Source organism: Aplidium turbinatum, chromosome 6, assembly GCF_918807975.1.
Source record: "Aplidium turbinatum chromosome 6, kaAplTurb1.1, whole genome shotgun sequence".
Lineage (NCBI taxonomy): Eukaryota > Metazoa > Chordata > Ascidiacea > Aplousobranchia > Polyclinidae > Aplidium > Aplidium turbinatum.
Window position 1 is genome coordinate 25,806,338 of NC_137477.1, and position 23,499 is coordinate 25,829,836.

The 23,499-nt window shown below is 36.0% G+C and overlaps 2 protein-coding genes across 5 annotated transcripts; both read right to left on the minus strand.

Annotated features, from left to right (window-relative positions):
* Positions 1-48: 48 nt before the first annotated feature.
* Positions 49-10,432, minus strand: LOC145771897 (uncharacterized). 4 transcript variants are annotated; one of them, XM_082583652.1, is made up of 5 exons: positions 10,374-10,432; positions 5,267-5,383; positions 2,649-2,745; positions 1,282-1,361; positions 49-274 (listed from the first exon to the last, which is right to left on the minus strand). In XM_082583652.1, exons 2-5 carry the CDS (start codon positions 5,327-5,329, stop codon positions 137-139), a joined length of 378 nt encoding a protein of 125 aa, XP_082439778.1. In that variant the 5' UTR covers positions 5,330-5,383; positions 10,374-10,432; the 3' UTR covers positions 49-136. The 4 variants fall into 4 exon arrangements, with proteins under 4 accessions (XP_082439778.1, XP_082439777.1, XP_082439775.1 ...); XM_082583651.1 differs by lacking the exon at positions 10,374-10,432 and adding an exon at positions 9,570-9,675; XM_082583649.1 differs by lacking the exon at positions 10,374-10,432 and adding an exon at positions 6,550-7,385.
* An 8,118-nt stretch (positions 10,433-18,550) lies between these two features.
* Positions 18,551-19,087, minus strand: LOC145772550 (uncharacterized). The gene has a single exon (XM_082584412.1). It carries the CDS (start codon positions 19,085-19,087, stop codon positions 18,551-18,553), a length of 537 nt encoding a protein of 178 aa, XP_082440538.1.
* Positions 19,088-23,499: the final 4,412 nt, after the last annotated feature.

The window sequence follows — 23,499 nt, forward strand, 5'->3', positions numbered from 1 at the left end:
TTTTATAGTAACGACTCTGTTTTTAAAAGCAGTTGATTCAATGCATAATTACGCAATATTTTCTTTTATTTTTGTTATTGATAATATTATAGAATAAATGCACACCAAACCATCATAAATTAGTCTGTCTGAAAATTTAAGATTTTTTAACAAGTTGGCCAAAAAGGTACATGGTGTAAACATAGCCAAACCCAGTCAGCAGATATATTGCTGGTAGGATCACAGAGTCCAGTTTACCAGATCGGTGCACTGGTATTCCGGCCTTGAGCTGTTTCTGCAGAAATAAAAGGTGGATGAAATTTCTTAAATTATGTGGCGATATTATAAATCCTTCGAACGATTTAAGAAAATGTTAATCGCAAAATCACGCGATCAATTCGAATCAAAGTACAATAACCTACTGGTATAAGACTGCTGAAAAAACGATTGTTTTAATATTAAAAATAACGACTCAATAGCCTACATTTACAGCATATCTGCCGATTATGCAAGTTTTGGGACATACCTCCTTCGCCTTAAATATTTCAGAATTTTTCGACCGAATCAAGTGATGTCAGAAAGGGAAATTGGCCCACATATTAAACGCTCAAAACAGACCCATTATCCCTAACTCACTATGCTGCTGAGCCATTTACAGAAGACTGACTGAACTCTTCTCCATTTTGGCTGGCAATGTACTGATCTAATGCCGCAGCGTATGCGCCCACCTCGTAAACCAATCAATTCACAACATGCGTTTGGGTGCTTGCGTCGAACCCCAATTCTTGCAGAAAAGAAGTTACGCTAAATTACTGCATAAAATCTGAAGTAGGTTACTCCAACTCCACCAAGACAAACGAAGGTCGCTACCTTCTGTGAATACAGTACGAAATCAGATAAATATTGTTGCTGTGAGTGAGCGCAAAGATTTTTGTTTCCATGTTAATCGTTTTTAAGGTAACGTTCAAATATTATGTAACGCTTTTTTTCCGAATTTTTGATAGATGAAACACATTAGTAGGTCAACAGGGAACTCCGATTATCGAAGTAGACTTTGATTTGACAAGCGCTATCACTCAGGGTATTTTTTGGCTTCTTTGAAATAATTGCGTTTTGGGCCGAGTTTCAATGGTAGGTGATGACGTTGGTCTCTTCAATGGTTAGAGAAAGTGATTTCGCAAGGTAACTTACACGTCTGGTTCGCAATCAGTATCAAATGTTTTTGCCTTTCTGAACTTCACTGCAAGACTAAAGCGCTACCTTAACAAAGTTGTATACAGCTCTGTTTAAAGTTGCACTCACCATGTGATATTCTTGTTGTGCATACAGTGATGGGAAAGCTTCTGCAAAATTGGCTCTTGAAGTAGTTGTTTGAAGGGTAGCTAGACGAATAAAGCATAGTTAAGGGATGGGTTGATCAAACTGAAGAAAACACCGTAGGTTACGACTGCATATATTTTGTATCAAACCAGTTGCGAGTATAGAATATAGATTATAAAAGTACCGGTATGGCAAATTTACTTTGGTCTGGGAGAGCTTACCTCCCAGCAAAGATAGATAACAAATGAAAATTAACTGACACAACTACACGTTTTCAAAATAGAGTAGTCGGGATGATTTTTTTCCTCAAGCTTTTCATGAGTTCAGCTCTGTCAAGTATCATATGACGTCGTTTTCTTGGTTTTGTTCGTTCCTCCTTTATATAACGCCAAGCGTGACATTTGTCTCCGACACATATAATGTAAATAATACTGTATGCTCTCTGACAACCTTGTTGTCAAGGGAATCACACAATATTTCACAGCCCAATGTCAAATCTAAATATTTTGAAATTACAGTATAACCGAGTTGCATAAACATTACAATTACACGGTTGGTTGGTTTTGAATCTTTATCCTCGGACCGACAAGGTCTTGATAGGTTATTCCTGGACAGTTTCGCATTCGCACACTTGTAGACTGAGAGAGGCTTTTGACGCAAGGCCGATTATAGAGATTGACAGAGTGAAACTTCCGATTGTTGAAGTCTTGTTGCCGGGGAATTATTCCATTTATTAGGTGCGACTGAATGGAGACTGGAGAGCAGTCCTGAGAATGCGTTGCTCAAGCGCACACCCCGAGAGTCGAACCAGCGCAGCTTGATCTTGAAGCATCTTCGTTCACAAAATGAAGAAGCACTTGCAGAAGAATGGTCGCACTCTATCAGTACTTGTAATAAGTTGTAAATGAAGCATTTGTTTACAAAATTAGAGGGATGCTCTTAGTTGTAGATCAAGCATAGAGCAGTGTATGCATTACGCAGAGAATAATAATCTCTGTGGATCTTCACTTGGGTCCATAGAAAATTTTAAGAGGTTACGAATATATTGATTTTAAGAAAAATTACCTGTTAATAAAATTTTGGCACTCCAATTCATTTACAGCATGAATAAAGTAATTTTGAAAAATTATCACTGCTAGTCAATTCTAGGAAGTTTAAAGATCTACTAGCTTAATAATTTTTTAAGAAGTTTGAGACTAATACAATGCAGACGCTATATTTTTTCTGTAAATAACGCAAATCTGCTTTACTTATTTATGCTGAAGTTCAAGTTACCTTTAAAGTTAGTCTTTAAAAGCATTCTCCTTCTCACACACTTGCTTCATAATACTTAAAATGACATTAATTACCTGTTGCTGCAGCGCGAGGAGCACCACCAACATTAGCTACTTTGGTGTTGGATATTCCATGAACAGGTGGTGAAGATGTCTTTGGTGCTTCTGCAGTCTACAAAGAAACAAAATTCGAAGAGTCTACTTTTACACACTTTTTGCCATGGTTACAATCAGGTGTTGCCAGAGTTAGGATTAAAGTTAGGAAGGGTTAGAGTTAGGAATAACGTTAGGGTTTTGATCTTTGCCCAGGACTAAAAAAAATTCCAAAATACAAGTTTTTGTTTTCAACAGCTTCAAACTTTTCTCAAATTAGAGCAGAATTCTTTATCTGGCAACGTTATTGAGGCTATTATTACCAGTGATGTACGCGCATACAAAAAATATTGACGCCGTCAGCGTAAACGCAAACGTTCGAAAAACCATACGCCGTATGCGTCAACGTAACTTGTAAAAAAAGTTGGCGGCGTCAGCGCATGCACTAGCGTAAACTCATTTTGTTTGCTTGGTGCCAAACATTCACACGGTATAAACCACTCGAAACAAACCAGTTTTATTTTGAATTTCCACGAAGAAACACAAGCATCTAAAAGTGTTCATTGGACATTTTGCTGCGTTTTGGTTTCAATATGTCTTTGCCAATTGAAAACATTCTTTTAACTGCAGCGCTGGAAGGTATTAGCGTGTTGTAGCGAAAAAAAGACATTAAAAAGTATGCGTTGACGCTATGCGCTAAAAAAACGCGAAAACTTTACGGCGTAGCCTCAAGCGCAAACTATCCAAAAAAATGTGGCCGCAAGCATTAGCGTAAACAAAAAGTCTACGCCGCACGTCTGTGGCGTATACGCACATCTCTGATTATTACACTATATATAAATATAGTGCAAATATAGCCACAGCCAACAAAATTGGTTTAAAGTTAACTGAAAATCACAAGTGATCACAAATCAGTGCTCAACTCCCCATGGAAAATAAAACAACTTTGGTGGTTATCATGATGAAAATGTGATTTTACTAGCATGAGACAAGAGTGACATTGAGATAACATTGTCAAAGAAATTAGTCTTTCCATTCACTAGAAAATAACAGGATGATATGTTAAAGAAAATAATGTGAACGAACTATACTACACATCTAAACTGGTTGGAGAACACACAAACTCAAAAATAAAAGGTAAAAAAAAGAATGTAAATTGCTTAGCAAATTTATCGCATAGCTTTGGTACAGAGATAATTCTTGAATACTAAACAGATGTATTGTTCTTGAATTATGCAATTCAATCCTAGCAAATTTATTGCCACATAACACATAATTATTTAAAAGTATCGAGAACAACATTGATAAAAAGTAGGAAAAAAATGTCATTTAAGTTAGAGTGATTGCCAACACATAATCATACACAAGAGAGAAACATGGAGTTCTGTGTCCAGCTACTGTCCTTTGTTAGATGTGTAATCTTACATCATTTGCATATTTACAATATGAGATATACTGTGTAGTGTGTAACAGTAAAAAATATGGCTATGTTTAGACGACAGGTAATAAACAGTAGAATATAGTGATACATCTCAAGTTAAAACTTCATAATTTTGCACAGAATTGATGATTATGACTAATTAGCAAATAAGTGGTTGCTGAAACTTGAACAAAATGGTGGTTGCTGAAACTTGAATACAATCTTTGAACAAATAAGTGGTTGCTGAAACTTGAATACAATCATTAAAGTAATTTCAAGTTGAAAGTTGATATAATTATGGCATGGTAATAGTGATCAATCACAAACCTTATTATAGCATCTAGTACAGCGGTTCTCAACCAGTGGGCCATGGCTCACTGGTGGGCCATAGAAGCATTTTGATGTGGGCCACAGACATATTTGAAAAATTGAAAGATTTATTGAAACATTTTGTTTCATTTTTGTCACTATAGCCAATTTTACACTTGTGTGTTTGTTTAGTTACAATGAATGATGCTGCTGTTTTTAGCTACAAAGTGGCAATCATCATTCTAATTATTGCAACATGCAGCTTACATCAACTCAGTTTTTACAACACTTTATGATGTAATAGACTAGTTTGTGGTTACAATTAAGCCATCTTTATAAGCGGTAGCCTTGTCGAACTTCTGCAGATCCGCTTTTTAGTACGTGCAGTATTTTATTTTGTGAATTATTTTGGGGAGGAATTGACAATACTTGAAGCTTTAAGTTTGATGAAAATTACATTCAGTATGTACATCAATTTTTGATAACAGAGAAGAAAAAGGACAATGTGTATTAAGTTGTAAAGTTCTTACACCATTCATTGAGGCCATCAAAACTGAAACTTCACTTGGAAAAAGTTCATCTCAATTACAAGTATGAAGATATAAATTTTTTTAACGAAAAGAAGACAGTGTGAAGCGTCAGCGCCTGGATTCAACAAGGGGATTCCATCAACATTCCAAAGGCAATGTTCTGCTGCTTTTGTTTATAAACCTTTTTTGTAATTTTTTTCTTCCATAAAAACTGAATGGGCCACAAAACTTTTATGCAAACAAAAATGGGCCATGAAAGAAAAACGGTTGAGAACCACTGATCTAGTAGCAGTCCCTTAATAAAGTATTTAAAAAAAAACATTGTTACACTATCACCATACCTTAGAAGAGTTAACCAATGGCTGATCAAACTTTGAAAACAGGAAAGAACTTAACAATGGCATTGTAATGGCTAAAATTTCAACCACTACTTTTTCTGTTGTTTTTGTAAATTCAACCTGAAAAACATTCATTATTGAACCATGCTTCAATCTTTGAAAACAATTGTCATGAAATGAATGATTATAGTTATTTTTCTGAAAGTGGCTATTTTTACCCACTTGTTGCCATGGTTACAATCAGGTGTTGCAAGAGTTAGGATTAAGGTTAGGAAGGGTTAAGGTAAGGGTTAAAGTTAGGAATAAGGTTAGGGTTTTGATCTTTGCACAGGACTAAACAAAATTTCAAAAATACAAGTTTTTGTTTTCAACAGCTTTAAACTTTTCTCAAATTAAGGCAGAACTCCTTATCTGGCAACGCTATTTCTAGTTAATATTTCTATGAACAAAGTAAATTGAAAACGGATTTGAAGTTAAAAACCTTTGCAAAAGTTTATAACAAGGAAACAAAATCAGTCATGTTTGGAAACTTGTATGATTTATTGATAAAGCTTTCATGAAGCTGGTGTACTATAAGTCTCCACCATGGTCATAAATGCTGCAATGATATTGTGAATATACATCTCAGATTGAAATTAAACCAAGCGAATACTGTTTATGCCTTTGCGGGGGAGGGTGACTAGTCCTCACACCCTTCGGTCAACATTGCGTTACTTACGAGAGTGGGAGCTCAATGTTGGGTTATTCAGCAAAAGCAAGTCGACCTTTTAGTTTTTCCAGAAACAACTTAGGTTTGTGGTACCGAAATAGAGCAAGATCCCGGAAGTGGATTAAGCTGTTTCATGCCACATAACACCCATCAGAGGTACGCATATTAAGTAGAGTGCCTTGCCTTATTCTGAACATCAGGAGTCACCAATGCGGGGGAGGGTGACTAGTCCTCACACTCGTTGGTCGACATTGTCTTACATGCGAGAGTAGGAGCTTCCGATGTTGGGTTGCTCAGCGAAAGCAAGTCGAGTAGTCGACTCTTGTGTTCTACCAGAAACAACTTAGGTTTGTGGTACCGAAAAAAAGCAAAAGCCCGAAAGTGCATTAAGCTGTTTCGTGCCACACCCTTACTAGTTTTCCTGTACTTCACTTTTTTCCATTGTTGAAATGTTCAAGGTCATATGTAAGCGACTGGGCATAATACAGAGTTGAGAACCCATACGTTGATTTCATCATATCTGTTTAATGTTAAGTATAATACACGAAGTGAAATCAAATTTGAGTTTATCGTTTACCTCAGGGTGGTCCAAACCCTGGCACGCGGGCTGCATGAAGCTTTTGGACGCCTGTGAACACTTTGTGCATGCCGGAATTATCAGTGCTAAACCCAAGGTTTAAAAATACACCTACGTTTTATAAATACATTACATTCGCCACAACCCTAAATAAGTCGCGCATAATCGGGTCAATAGGTAACTATGAGGGAACAATGTCGGTTTGTGACGACACAAACGTGTGTTGATATTTTGCTTTTGTTGCTAGCACTTTCTCTGTTATGAAGTGATTAACCCTTTGAAGGTTGGGAGGGGGCTGTCAATTCAACTTTTTTGTATCAACAGTTGTATCTCTAAAACCACTGAGGCTGCGACTACGAGATTTCTTGACTTTTGCTAACTTTTATTCACCTTTATTGAGCTGAAATTTTGAGCGTATAAAGCAGTGGTTCCCAACCTTTTTGACCTTGCGGCACACTATCAAAGATATAAATAGTTTGCGGCACCCTGGCAAAACTGGGTCAATTTTATGAGATTTCTGTATTTCAAATCACTGTATGAAATGACACAGAATGAGTTGTACAGTATAGAGCGCGTAAATAAATGTATTTATTCAAATGTTAGTGTGAAATTTGGGCTTGACTTCTTGCACAAAGTCCCTTAATATCTGGGGGCACATTCGATAAAGCCACTCGCATTTCTTCCTCGACTATGAGCAGTCGTTCTCGTTTTTTAGTTTTTATGTTCGTTAATACGGCAAATCCACTCTCACATAGGTATGACGTGGAAAACTGCAGCGAAAGAACAATAGCTTTCTTTCCAACGCAAGGATATTCATTTTGAATTTTTATCCAGAACTCATCGAGAGGCATCTGCTTGTGCATAAGCTTAAAATTTCCATTGTTACAAATGTCAATTAATTCTTCTTCTTAACAGTTCTGCTGCTGGAAACGAGTTAGCTCGTGCAATTGTGATGTAATTTAACGTCACATGACGTCACAATGCCCCAAAAATCTTAATGTGTTGCCAGTCTGGGGGCCTGACAGGTTGCTTCAATTTTAAACCAAAAAAAAACGATTTTTAACCTATTTCCCCGCCAAATTCTTAAAATTATATAAAAGTCAAAACACCAATCTGTGTGAACAAAGCTTGAAATACAGCAATGACTTCGAGGTGTAGAAATTCTTATACTGGGATCATGATGCCAGGCTACTAGTATATTGATCAATGCACATAGGTCATGTAAAAGAGCTTACTTTTTATGCAGCAAGGTAATTGAAATATTCTATTATTTTTTAAGGTTTAGACTAATTTACCTATTCATTTAGAGTCACTAGACTAGACTGCTTACTGATACTAGCTAGAAGTCCTGTAGGCTATTTAACCCTAGTCGCTAAAAAAATCCAAGCAAGCATTTTCTTATGAATATAGGCTATGACTATGTTATGATGTCAACAAAACTTTTGAATGTAATGTAAAGGCAAACCAAACGTGGTAGCCTATAGGTTTCATCGAAAGGAAATATGTTTGCAATCGCCTAGTTGGTTAAGTTAAACTTCGGTACCGTACAGTAGCCTAGCTACCGGCCAGCAAAAATTGTCATTTTTACACCATTTCATCGTCGCCAGATGTTGAAATCGTGTAAAAAAGGAACTTTTGCTGACCAGGTATAAGTTGCAACTGAGAAATATTTACAAAAGCCATTCGATTTGTTCAAAGAACCGAATTAGCCTAACAGTTCGTATTTACATTGATTCAATGTTTGAATACGTTGAATCACTCGGCCTATCGTTTTTCTTTACATTGATTTCACGTCTGAACAGGTTGATTCAATGCAAAAAAAAACTGTTTTGCTGACTGGCGCGCTTGTAAATGCAATGGTCATTTCGACGATCAATTGCAACACCGATTTGCTCCAAAATTTCAAAGTGCGTTTCAATAGTTTGGCAACCCATTTTTTCATTACCATGGCAACCAGAGAAAGAGGAGAACTTCTCTCACTTTTTCAAAACGCTGGCAGCTAAAGTGTTAAGATTCAAAACAATATGAGAGTCCAGTAAAAATGGATTTCTCACCCATGCGTAATTTTCCGTGGACAAGCTGAGAAAATACTTCTCGATTTTTTCTTCCAACAATTTTATTTGCCGAGTTACTTATTAGTGAGACAACTTCTTTGTTCTTCATTTCAGAGAAACGTGAAAGCATGTCAAAGTTTCCGTTCTCCACTATTAAGGACCACATTTGCAGTTTTTCTCTCAGTGCTTTCAATTTATCGGTAGAAGTTAACGGAGTTTCGTTTTTGCCATTTACGTTGTTTAAATGGTCGAAGATATCTACTAAATAGCCTATACACTAATTTGGAGACCCAATTGTAATCGCAAAGCAATTCACAAAATATATTCATAAGTATAAAGAACAAATTAATTATAACTTAGCCTTTTCTCGATTAGCTATGTATCGTGCTTGTATCCCCCATGCAAACCTTTCCTATTTTATAATGGTTCGTAAACAATCGTACAATTTTATAATCGTGCTGGGTCACACAATCCGATATTCTATCACTGCAATTTGACTTTGTGCGCCGTGAAACCTGGCAAAAATGATGCGTTTCAAACGTTTTTATGGAAAGAACAGCAACAAGTCCAAATCTCTTTCACGCTGTTTTTCCTGGGTGAGAAAACAAAGGCTTACTGCGGATTAGAGTTAAACTAAATAAATAAATTCCACATTTAACGGGTTAAACTTAAAGTTAAAATAAAGAATGGGCCGCAGTATTGCAATATCTCGCGGCACCCTTGAGCATTGCAATTGGCACCCCGGTTGGGAACCACTGGTATAAAGGTTATACATTAAGAGATATAAGGCATTTCTCAGCACATCCTTTGAAATATTTCATATTCTATTTATATGTTATTTTGCATTATTATATTATTTTGCATGAAAAATATAGATTTAAATTGAGATAATGTAAAAAAATTTTAATCACAATATCGCAATGTATGTTCTTCATTACTCTACCAAAAAATAATGTGTAAACTCACGCAATCGCAAAATAATCCAAACGTCATAAGTCACCTCAACATTTCAACGTATATGAGCAGGTCTAAAATTCACATAGTTTAATTTTTGGATATGCTCAGCATGAATAATTTTACAAAGTGAATCCCAAATTTTGAAACCGTGCCTTAAAAAATAACAGAGATATCACTCCTAAAGCTTAAGAAGAATCAACAGCCCCCCCACAAACTGAGCAAGACTCCAGGAGCCCAACCTTTTAAGGGTTAAAAAGCGACACATGGAACAGAATGGCTGATGAAACCCTGGATGCCTGCTTACGTTTGTCGACCACTGGATTTAAACCAGAGATCGACACTATACAAAAGCAAATAACACTAAATTGTTTTGGTTTGCTAATTTGTTAACGTGTTATGTATCGTATCTTTTTTACTAGCTGAAAATCACTTTTTGAGTCGCAAGCAGAGATTAAAAACTGAGTTAGGCGTGCAGCAAAACATCAGGTCAATCAGAACAGCAAACTCAGTCCTTTCATTGCAACTGTATTTTGTCAGCGACAAGATTTGTTAATGTTCATAGCCTGCAAACAGTAAGAATGTAGCTAAAACAGATCGAAATCTATAGAAAAGAAGTTCAAAATCGCAACCTAGTTAAGTTGTTACTTAACGTTTCTACTTTCAGCAAAGCGTTATCATTTCTCACTATGCGGCCCGTGAAGTTTTTCTCAGACCCTAATGTGGCCCTTCATGTTCGCAGTCTTGGACCACCCTGGTTTACCTGATTAAAAAATTCTAGATTAACTACTTAACAACTTTAAAAAGTTTACTCACAAATTGCAACAAAAACAGACATGTCAGACAAGGAGCACCATAAAATCACCTTCAAACTTTTATTTTGTTTGATGAGCTAGACCTATTAGTGCTGCCAGATTTTGTGTAGCAAAAAACGAGTCCACATGCAACCCAATTTTTAAACACAACTCAAAAGTAACCCAAAATAGCTCAACATAACGTGTTTATTGAAAATTGAATGAGGCTGTTCAGTCACCAGGCATTAAATTAAATAATATGAGATGTTCTACTGGTGCAAATTAAGCTAAAATATCACAAGATGTATACAGTGACAATTTGCTTAATTGGAATAAAAGCAGATTGTTACTGTATACCTGAACTGTATACGTTAAATTTCCTGAATAGCTTGAGAGGGAGTCATCAATTGCTTTTTATGACGCTACTCATGAACGAACTATGTCGGTCTACTTGTATAAATATCAAAGTTTATTATTTATTTGCGTCAGACAAAGTTGTCCATATCCAAAACAAGACAACGAAATAATACACAAACCACAAATGTACAAAAGTCACAGAGAGCCACTTTGGATGCCGTCGGTTTAAAATACAATTTTGGTAAAGAGGTTACTTTCTTCAGCCACAGACATATACAACCAAGCAACCACACGGCATTTAACATAATGGATTAAAATTGAACATAAACTATAAGCTACAAACGTTTTCGGCCATACACACGTTAGCCCTTATCAAGTAACAAAAAATAACTGCTTATCATACCTACAATGAAAATGAATAACTGATCTAAACACTGAATTGAAAAACGAAATGCAAAATGAAACGGCAGAACATAGAATATCGGTTTAAAAGCTCACTAAATGGGCTATCTACTGTTACAAATTTACATACCGTACAATGAGCGTTGGATGAATTGAAAGTATTCAGAACGATAAAAACAATCAGATGACATCAGGTCTGATATAAAGCGATTTGAGGAGCGAATGCAACGGTTGATAAACGATGTTTTTCATCAATAAAGCATCAAACGTTGTTATATTATTCATTACTTGATATTCACGGGCACTGCCATAACGAGGCAAGTTGTGCAATATTCTAAAAGAATCATTGTAAGCAACACGTAAGATAAAGCTACTGGCAATTGTGAACCTTTGTATATGTGCTAGTTGTGCTACACGTAGTGATTACGATTTCAAATGAATTTTGATACTATTGCTGTTGCTTGACAAGGAAACGACAAGGTTATAGGCCTACGATGACGCCAGTCTTTTCTCCGTTAGGATATAGGCTATAGCAGTGGTTCTCAACCGGGGGTCCGCGGACCCCAGGGGGTCCGTGAAGCGATTTCCGGGGGTCCGCGAAAGTTTCCGAGTTTTCAACATGACGGATAGGGGAAGGGAAGGTAATTTGATACGGAAGGTAATTTGATACACCCCCCCTGCAGAAATGTACAAAAAATATTGGTCAAAAATATTGTCATTAGGTGGAAGATCTGTGAAAATAATGCCTACAAAAATTGCACCATGCAGCTAACTCGTGCTTTTATGGCATAAAATTGTGAAAGTGTGTTTTTTGAGTATTTTCGTAAAAATTTTAACTCATGATTATTTTCGTCTGGAAAATTAAAGAAAATTTTCTGAAAGATGAAACCAAACTCATTTGACAGTTCATTGATAAGGCTTCAAGGGCATGTCACGTTTTTTCTGCAATGTGCATCCAAGCATACAAAAATCAGTATTTTATAACTTTTTTTGAAAAAGGTAAATTGATACATGTGGAGAAGGTAAATTGATACAGTATATTAAATTCTTTTTGTGACTGTAATAAATGTTGACATTGATCTACTTGATTTAAATAAGTTATTCTTTATTAACAAAACCTGCTATTTTGGGAAACAACTATTATATAGGCTTTCGTAGGTCTACACGCTATCTGCTGTCAAAAAAGGAGAAAAGTGCAAAGCACCCCCATTGAATAAAAACTCCAGCCAATGATCCTTCCCATGACCATCCCGCTGCAGAAGCTTCGCCGCACACATGGGCTTCAACAGTCATCTTTGCACCCAAGCACGCCAACCACATATTAAATTTTCATCTATTGCTTTGCTGTCAAAGGGGATTTCTGTATTAGTTTTACTGTATCAAATTACCTTCCGGGTGTATCAATTTACCTTCCGTGGAAGGTAATTTGATACATTTGAGTGACGTTTTTAAAATTTCAATTAAAAAAAAAAGTAACAAAAATAAAAAAGTGAAAATGTTTTTAAAAAGTGTGTAAGGGAGCAGACTTTCATTTCAGCTTAAAATCAATAGTTTGTGTCAGATAATTTTCAGTTAACAGGCAAAAATGTTAAAAGTGTATCAAATTACCTTCCCTTCCCCTAAATTAAGAAATTTAAAAATTGTTTGTGTTTTGTTTATGTATTAGCCTACAGTGATTCTTAAACTGTAAGTCGCAACGCACTGGTGCGTCGTTTGAAATTGCAAAGGTCATTGCACAAAGGTTTGGTTTCTTAACTAAAATATCATATAAATTACTTAAACCTTTTAATAAGGCTATGTTGGCTATGTTCAACTAAATTCTTTTAAGACAACAGATTGTTGATCAATGATTAATTTAGAAATACAAACGTTAGTCAGCAGTCTATCACCACTCACGGTTTTGCAATGACTGTGATTATAACGAATTAATATTGATTTCAAATGAAAAAAGGGACAAATTCTTTGTAACAGTCGCAAGTAGGGAGATGTTCCACCAACGGACAGGGTACGACCAACGGACCACCCTTCTATTTCTTAAAATAAAAGTTGGAAGCACGAAAAATGTTATTGTGGTATCAAGATTAACCTTTTTGGGTTTGGAAATCTTTGTTGCGGGGACGTGTGATTTTTTTTCATATTGTTATGAAGGAAAGTATGTTTTACAAGGTAGAAAGTAAATTTTGAATATTTTTTTTCTGCAATTTTTTTCACCCATCGGTTTATTTTTTCAAGACTATTTTTTGTTTGCTGATTGCTTATTCATTGATTAATGAAATTGCAATGAGTTAAATGTTTAAATTTTATCCATCATTAAACTAGGTCATAAAATCCAAGAACTATCATGTATCTGACCAACGGACCACCCACCTGTTTGACCAGTGGGTCACTAGCTAATTGTTCAACAACGTCTTTCTTTATGTAATCAGACTTAAAATGTCAGAAATTAAAACAACTAGCAATAAAACAGGGTTGTTTACTTCTGAAAATCTCAACAAAGCTGTCGAAGATGTTTTGAAACAAAATATTTCTGTTCGAAACTTGGTGAAAAAATATGATATACCACAAACAACGTTGGCTCGTTATGTTAAAAAATGAATCAATGGATAGTGAGAAAACTACTGCACCAACACCCGTGGCATTTACAAAACACCTGTCTGATAGCCTATCTTACAGTTTTCTGCAACTTTAGAAAAATATGAGATTTAAAAAGAGTAAAATAAACACCAAAAACCCTTGAATCTCATATTATGAAATTGAATTGAATATGAAAATATGAAATGAAATTTCATAATAAAAGCATGTTTCTAGTGCTTGTTGCTTATGTTGTTGTGTTGTTTGTATGTTGTTCGTGTATTAAATAGTCCAAAATAAGCACCAGTGCATCAGCTTTTTGCCAAGTAGAAGTGACCCGTTGGTCGAATAGCAGTGGCCCGTTGGTCGTATAGGGGTTTGACCAACCGGGCACTTTTTATTATCATTTAAAAGTTATTTTTCGGCAGTTAGTAGTTGGAAAATTAAAAAAAAATTTTGGCTGAATATACCAGGGTATGTAACCTACTGTTATGCCAAAAAAGGAGGATGCATGACCTTTGTATGGAGAGAAAATAATGAGCATATAGCTTACCGATGTTTGATCCTGTGTGCCAACATATAGCTCATAAGTCATAACATAATTTCGTCAATCTCATCAATCGTCAACTGCGTTGCGAATTCAGCAAATTCTTTTTTGTTGCTTTGAAACTTATGTAACATATGATTCCATAAGGAAACGCGATATACCAAAATTTCAAATTAAAATTTTTAGGGGTCCGCGACCGCTTCGAAGACACCAAAAGGGGTCCACCAAGACAAAAAGGTTGAGAACCACTGGGCTATAGCCTATATGTTCTATAGGGTAGCCTAAGTAGGCTACTTGATTTTTCTCGTTTTGAAAAAACAAACAAAAGTAGCCTACATCTTTCTCTCGTCTCTGTGGCAGTAGCCTATGGTGGAGGTTGGGGCCTCAAACGGGTTTCTTTAGTTCCTAGAGATTTTTTTTATCTACATCCGGCTCTGTTACGAAGTGATCATTCACGTAGGCGTATAACATTTATTCCGATAATAGTAACCAGAACTTAATTACAAATGGAAATGAAAAGTTCAGGCAGTCTTCCATCGAAATCCAAAAGTAGGCTAAGACTATTCCACGAACAGCAACTGAAGTAGTGCGACCACTTTGTAATCACACCAAATGAAAACTTTTAGAGTATGCGGCCGTTCTGCAAAGGACCGAACCAAACGAGAACTGATAGAGTGCGACCATTCTGTGAAGAACCAAGCAAAAACGGATGTGCTATAGAACCACTGAAAGTGGCAGTGTTAGCAATGCCACGCGTCAAAGCTTGCAACACACGCCTGGAATGTAGGCCTAACACGTGCAGGCCCATCGAAAAATCTGAACAACAATCTACGTGCGCACATACTGGAAAAGTGCAGGGCTGTGCTCAAAACATAGTCGGGGTCGATTGGGTAAAACCCCTTTTGCCATCACTTCAAAAATAACTTAATGCCTATCGCCTATCCAATGACACATAGAATAATCTGTTTTCTTAGTTGCGATCGTGTCATATTTTAAACTGATTATCCTAATTTGGTATGATTGAACTTACGTTATAACTTTCGCATTTTGTTGCTTCTCCCTTTTCTCTCTCCAAATTGGCTTTTGTTGTGATGGTCAAAAATAAAAACAAACTGAACTGTATTTTTATATGGCTTCACAACGAAAATTTGCTCATCATCATTATGTTCCTTCCTCGTATTGAGGGTTGGATACAATGCACCATTGTTCTCGACTCGACCATGAGCTTTTCATAACTTAATTTTGTTCATTTAGTGATGTTTGATGTCCAAACCATTCTTGGTCTGCCTTTGTTTCTTTTACCGTTTATCTTCCCTTCGATCTTTGTACCGTAATGAGTTTTGCCTTATTGTAGGCTATGTCCGAAATATTTCAATTTTCTTTTTTTGACTAATTGTAGGCTAAGAGAATTTTGCTTGAATTGAATTTGGATAATAGGCTACTTCATCGTTACGTAGTGATCTTTTGTTTCCATGAAATTTTTAACATTTGCCTGTGTGACCAGAGCTCGAAGGCATCGATCCGTTTTTTCATTTTGTGTGACATTGTCCAAGTTTCAGAGTTGTATAAAAGGGTTGAACAGATATAGCATTTTAATATTCTTTGACGAATTGAATAAATATGTAGGCCTACGTTTTGAAATCTTAATTGTGCGATTTAACGTATTACAGTAAGCTTAGTAGCCTACTGCTCAAAAAGTGCTTTATTAAAAGACTTGAGAAAGCGTTTGAATAAGGTATTTTTCTTCCTTCCAATCTTAAATTTTAGAGCCCTTAAATCTTGAAGCCCTAGGCTTCAGCCTTTCCAGTCTAATGGTAAATCCGGCACTGAGTACTAGGATCATTCTTTGCAACCACCGTTCTGTTGACGAAGACTTTTCTAGTTAGGAGGTCCAGAGAGAACATTTGGACCCGGGCCTGAGATGAAATTAGGAGGCCGTAACCTTTCTACGGGGCCAAGAAACTTGAAGAAACCACCGTGGCCTATATTTTTTGGATATAGTGCACTTTTTTAGAAGTGTCTTAATTTAAGGCCAAAAATCTTGTACCAGGCCCAAACTATCCTCTCAACGGCCCAGTGCATTGGCATTTTTCTTAGCCTACAAGGCACTGAGGGAAATTTTCGCTTAGCCGTATGGAGGCGCTGCGAAGCAGGACTGAAAATAATTTGAAGGTCGGTCACAGGGTCACGTGTTTTGAAATGGCTGTTTATTTTTGGTCGAACTTGGCACAAAGTTTTTACAAATGATAAAACATAATTTCAACTTGGCTTGCATAATAAATCACATGAACAGCAGGTATTCAATTACACTGAATACGGTACCAGAAACAAATTAACCCATAGCCTATCCTTCTAAAGTCAGTTTAAAACTAACGGCGCAAAAATAAAGATTCTAATTTGTAAACATAGGCTGCTGATGCTCATAAAAATCCAGTATTTGGCTAAATATCATAATGAAGAATCTAGATAATTTTTTGATCAATTTAAATTATGAGTTAACAGCTACCACGATATTTACGGCAATTGAGCAACCTAAAAAAAGTGCTTTTTGCTTTTAAGCTTCACAAGATTTGTAATAAATTCCGTTTCAGTAATAGGGGAGACTGGGGTTAGTTGGAAAGTTTGTTTTAAGTGGAATTTAAAACAATCGGTGCATGACCTGACAACTTGAAGTGGCTTAAATTATCATCTATTGTGTCTCCTATCATACAACTAAAAATACGTTTTCAGTTAATTTAACTTTTAATGCAAATTTAAAATAAACAAACATACAATTGATTTTCCAACTAACCCCATGCCTGGGGTTAGTTGAAAAACGTCAGTTTACTGCACGCTAATTAACTGGATACTCTTTTTTCAACCAACAAACATTTACATGGGGTTGTAAGCAAATATGTTTATTTGCTTTGAAATCAAAATGCAAAGAATTCTACACCTAATCACCGCAAAAACGTTTTTTTAATAAAATCGTTGTTAAAACTTGTGATATCGTATATATTGCACTTTCCAAGTTATTCAAATTAAAATTTTACTAGTATATCTGCTTAAAACAAGTAGGCTACATTTGAACTTATACTACTTAGCCTACTATCATACCACGACGACATAGCCTACTCCTATCATACTACATCGTCATACTGTTATCAAAACATTTTCCAACTAACCCCACCCACTATTTTCCAACTAGCCCCATTAGCATATGACAAACTATTTTCCTGAAATTTTCAAGCATGGTGCATTTGACTAAAATTTGTTTATTTCTTAGTGTTGTAGAACACCTACAGCTGGCACACACCAAAAAACTTCTGTCTATCTTTAACGACATCGAAGCAAAAGATGTTTCTTAAAACGCCAAAAACTTTACTTCGAAAGTAAGAAAATACAAAATTGTCAGCCAAACAGGCATAACTGGACTCAACAAATCGAAATTAACATGGATTAGGCTATATGCTTTTATAAATTACATCACATAGTGGCAGTAAATATTTTAAAAAGTCATCGAGAAAAAAATGATAATTTTTCAACTAACCCCGCCTTCCAACTAATCCCGGTCTCCCCTAAATTTCAACAGCCGAAGTATTTTAGCCCATCTCTCTAAGTCTAGGGTAAAAGTGGATTTCCAAAAACTTGTCAGGCAGGGCTATAGAATATGCTATAGTTGGCTACTGTAGCCTACATCAACAATGGCAGATCACTTGAGTGGTGTATCCTTTAGCTTACAAACATTCATTTGCAATCCAAATTATTGTGGTATTACCGCATCAACTGTTAAGGTTGAGAGGTATTTAATGTGCAAAAATGTATTTAATGTGCAAAAAACGAGTGAAGATACGGTTACGCTCAGCGACGACTTTCGATCTTCTCTCAGACTTGTGTGTGCTTCATTGCCATCGTGCAGGATTATTGAGAGGATAAATCGAATTGTCCCAAGTCTAGCTAGCTGGAAGCGACAAATGGACTTTTAATTGTGGTGCTATTTGCTAATAAGTGTTGAAACTATTATTATGTGGTAGATTGAAAAAATGTTTGGAAAAGTAGATTGTGTATTAACAAAAAACAGGCGATTTATCTTTACATTAACCTACTAAAATTGTTTGTAAATTAAGCAATTTTTGTTGTAATATGCTTGGATATGGTACGAATTACGATATTAAAATGCTTTGTCTCAAAATATATTGTAGACTAGCTACTATAGGCTACTACTACACCGTCCCAGTTTTAGGTAGACACTTTACATCTTGCAACAGTGCCTTATAGTGTTTTAAGGACAGAGGCTACAAATACTAAAACTAAATAGGCTATCCTAAGTATCAACCAGGGATTCATAAGTAACTAACTAATCTCTCTTCAACAACTGTTACAAACCCTGCAGGCAAAATCACATCTTTCAGTTGTGACACAAAGGAAGAAAAATCAATTAAAACATCCTTCTTCATAAATTCTTCATTTAACTGTTTGATTCTGTTGTTTTCAGAATCTCGCCTGGAGGCAGAAGTGCTGGAAGTTGTTGGACGAGATGTAGGCAAAGAACTAGAAAGATATTTTGGCAACTTAGAAAACTTACGAGGAATAGCTGTAGCCTTTAAACGAATATACTGCAACTGTTGAGTTTCTCTAGCATTGCATCGGTCGGGTCGCTTATCAGCAGAAACTTCTTGAAAGTCCTCCTCGTAAAAATGGTGTGCACACACTCTGTGTGAACTATTCAATTTCCTGTCTTTTCGTGGAATAGCTCTAATCCATTTTTTTTGTAAGTTTTCTTCTTTTGGAAATCGAAATAAAGATATTTTTTCTGTGGGCTCTTTTGATTTATATCGGTAACCAGTCTTGCAGTTAGGAACACAGCAAACATTGGGCATGGTTCAACAGCATGCTAAAATTAAATCATTACAAAAGATGTATTTGCACTACAGTACAAACTGCAAAATGTGTATTGGACAATTGTTGGTCAATATCATAAAATAGCATTATACTGAGCTAAGCTAGGTAGCTTAAATGTTTAGGCTAACTGAGTAAAGTATGTTGCCACTGACTGTTGAAAAAAATCCTCTACCATGATGCTTAATTCAAAATTTTGCAAATCTGCAATGATGGTAAGCTTGAATACCTTTAAGCTATTCTGTCACAAGTCTGCACACTGGACCAATGCCATTAAATTTCAACTAGTTTTGCAGATGCAATTAATCTAACCCTAACCTCAACATTTCCTTAATGTCAAGTGTTTGCTCTCTGCGACCTTAAGATTTATAGGCTATCCAATATTCCTCAAATCGGAAAAAGAATTTCCTTTTACAATAATGGTAGAGTAGACTAGTAGAGCGACTCTACCAGTTGCTTGTTGTACAACACGTGAGCAGAGCTGCCATTTTACCAACGTTAGTTGGAGATGGCAACAAAAGTTAACTATTGCTAAATTTTTAGTCTAAATTGATATTTCAAGTAAATCATACAGCAATAAAACCAAAAAAGTAAAATTAACAACATCATAAAGAGAAAAACAAGAAAATTGCTTACAATTGTTGCAAACTGATTTGCACTGTAAAAGTTATGTATCTAGACAAAAATCACAAAGTGAAGTTCATTGTTTTTATTTCCGACCATCACAACAAACAACAATATAGGCTATGCCAAACATGGCAGAGGTCTAGAAAAGGCAAAAGCGAAAAAACGCATACGTTATAACGTACTTCATACCAAAATAAGGCAATCAGTTTATAATATGGCACAGCCGCAATACATTATTACTTGTTCCACTATAGCTTAAGAAAAGCAAAAGAAACGTAATTGCCGGATGCAATGAAACTATTGTTTTGTTGACATTTCTTAGGTATAAACAGCAACCTCTCTACCTAATTTTTTTTTAGTTATTGAGCAAAAAAATGCAAAATAAGCCCACTGTTTTATCAGTGGGTTAAACTCTTTAGTAACCTGGCAACTCTGTAGAAACGAGAGAAAGCGTCTTGTGACAAATCAGCAAACTTTCATTTTTTTCAAAATCTCTCAATTTTGTGTAACACTTCGCTTGTCGTGAAGCTGCGCGAAGAGCAAAAGAGTGAGCGGTCTCTATATAATGGGTCTCTGGTATCAACCAAGATAAAAAGCTCAACCAAGTCGAAATTACCATAAAAAAATGATACCTTACCCTAATGTTGAACCTAATGTAAAACCATTTCAATCCAGCGAGTACTCGTATTCAAAAGAGAACATTTACAAAAGTGCAATAAGAATGAAGTAGGATTATCTGAAAAATAAAAAATGTTTTTGGTGCTTTAAACAAACCTCACTTTGTTCGTTAGAGTTGGGTTTACACAACAAAGAACCTTTGATATTTCTCATAGGATGGTTTGATTTTCAAGACTTCAAAAACAAAAACTTTTCAAGTTTGGTTTGGTTTTAAATCATTTTTATCCTCAGACTGAAAAAGCTTCTGATAGGTTATTCCTGGCGGTTTGCTTATTTGTTGAGGCTGTAAACCACTGATGCATGGCCGATTACCGAGATTGACAGAGCAAAGTTTCCTCTTGTTGTTGTCTTGAATTTATCCATCCAGCAGGTGCCGCTGAATGGAGCGCAGGCCTGAAATACGTTGCTTAAAAGGACGTGTCCCGTAGAGCCTATAACTCACCACAACTTATTCATTTTTTTTCAGACAAAGAAACAAAGAAACACAAAATACTCAAATCATAATATTTTTGCACATGTTTATTATTTTTATACAAAATGCACATTATTAGATAAAATGCAGTATATGGTAAGCCCTAAGTAGATTAAATTAACGTCATTTTTTTATAAAGTTCTGTATTTATCACCAATTTAATTGGTAATAAATGCAGAATTATTGAAAATGATCTTTTTTCAGCCATCTATGTAGGCTCATAGGCTACTGTAACTTAGCAAAAAGGTTGACCGTACTAGGGATGGCCAAGCAAGTCAGGTGGGCAAAAACATTTTAAAACTTGACATTCAGGTCAAGGTCAAGTGTAGAAAATGGTAATCTTGTCACGTTTCTAGCTGTAGTAGCTCTTCCTTCTAATATTTAAAATTATCAAGTGTATTTATAAACTTGCTTGTAAAGCCTGATCTGTAGTTTACCCACTCCTGGCCTAAACAGCAGTAACTTTAAAATTACGCTCCATATTAATCAAGCTAAATTTTCAGCAAAGAGTAAAGATCAAACAAAAATTTTACTTTTTATCATCAACACTTTACAAGTGTTATTGCGAATTTCAGTAGACTAATACGTATTCTTTAATAACAGCAAGCAATTGCATTTCTTAAAACACCTCGTTAAAATATTTCAAACTAACTTGACCTCAGGTAAGCCTATAGACACATCAATATTTTTTGAATTACAGAATGTTGCTTACATCACGATCAAAATGCGTGTGATGAGACAATAAAAGATATGTTGATATCAGAGGTCAGGGTAAGCAAACTTTCAATACAGTACTTCAATATCAGCGTATTTTCTGACTGTAGCTTGGAAAGCTACTTCGAATGATCAGTAGGCTATAGCTTATTTACAGAAGTTTCCAGCAATTACAGCGTTTCGACAAATAAACTTTTTTTTCTGACAGTAGACATAATCCAGGCAACCACTTTATCTGTTCCAGATGTTTACCAGATCGGGACCAGATAAAGTGGTTGTCTAAGAAGCCTACTCTTTTGCCAAGGACCATTATCCATATTCCATAGCATGTATAATATGCCATATGCTACTTATACTGTATTTACATAATGATTAATAGCACCCATGTCGCGTATACCACCAAGGTAACTGCTATTACCTGCTTTTGCAAAATTAAACATGTTAGAGTCGCTAAAGCTGAAAAGCTTACATGGCAAAAGACGATTGCACTGGTGGGCTACATGCGCTTGTGTCAAGATATAGCCTACATTTACGGTGTATAATTAGCACCTTTCTTAAAGATTCTGTGCACCTATCTTAGACCCACTGTGCAAATGACAGAAAGTTTGAAAGATCATAATTGCCAACTTCTGTATCAGATCAGGCACACAATCATCATCGTCACACTTTAACTATAGGCTAAGTTAAATAAGAAAATGTTCACAATTTATAAGCTGCATTATTGTTTTTCCTCTATGAGCTTGGCGTCTTGATGAAGTAGGCTATACCTGTCGCTGGTCGTTAGAGTAAGTTTGAGATGGATGAGTCTTGAATCTAGATTAGTGGTTCTCAAACCGAGGTACACGAACTTTTAAAGTCCATGGAAAGGTTTAGATTTTAAGCAAAATTACTAAACGTAAGCGCCAAAATTACCGAATTTAAGAGCAATTTTGCAAAAATTTCAAGCGGTTACGTCAATTGCAGTATGCGAAATAACACACGTACAGGCAACAGCAAATTTTCGTGACACCAAACGAGGTAAATGTGTTGCATTACTCCAAACAGCTACCTGAAAACTGACTCTGACTGGAACACTATGATATCGTGGCAGAGCGTTTCCCGTATTCAGATCGAAGCAAGAGTTGCATGCACAACATGCTTGATAAATAACTCTTGGAAATCGAAAATTATCCTGAGACCTAAGTAACACCCAAGGCGACGTGCTTCGGAGTCTCATCTGCTGGGAAGATTCTATTTCGTTAAGTAGAGTTCTGTTTATGTACGGGCAATCTTTAGAGTCTTGTTGGCAAACCGACCGTACAGCCTCGGGGTGAAGATTCATCCGCATTTTGCGCGGAAAATTTCGTTGTACTTCCTCGAACATTTTTTCTTTCAATACTGTCAGACTCACACCCTTGTAGCTACGGGATTCGGATAATAAGGTGAAGTTCACCAACAAACAGAGACATAAGAAAAGCTGAAATAGAAAAATCACAGATTTAGAAAGGAAACATTGCTTCTTTTTTTAAAGCTGTTCGAAACAAAGGTATCTCAAAATATGACTGATTGATTTGATCTTTATCCTTGGACTGGGAAAGCTTCTGAGAGCTTACTTCTGGCAATTTCGCATATTTGTACAGGCTTTGAACGATTGACACAAACCTGGTTACCGAGATAGACAGAGTGATGTTTCCGAGAGTTGTTGAAGTGTTGTTGCCGAAATTTATTCCATCCATAAGGTTCCGCTGAATGGAGAGTAGTTCCGAAATGTGTTGCTTAAGTGCACACAATGAGAGTCGAACCAGCACCGCATGATCTTGTGTTCGAAAATTGTTAAACGAAGTGAATTGCAACTTTTCTATTATAGTCCGGCAGCCCGTGACGTATTTGTAACATCATAAGGTACAAAAGGTTTGAGTGTTT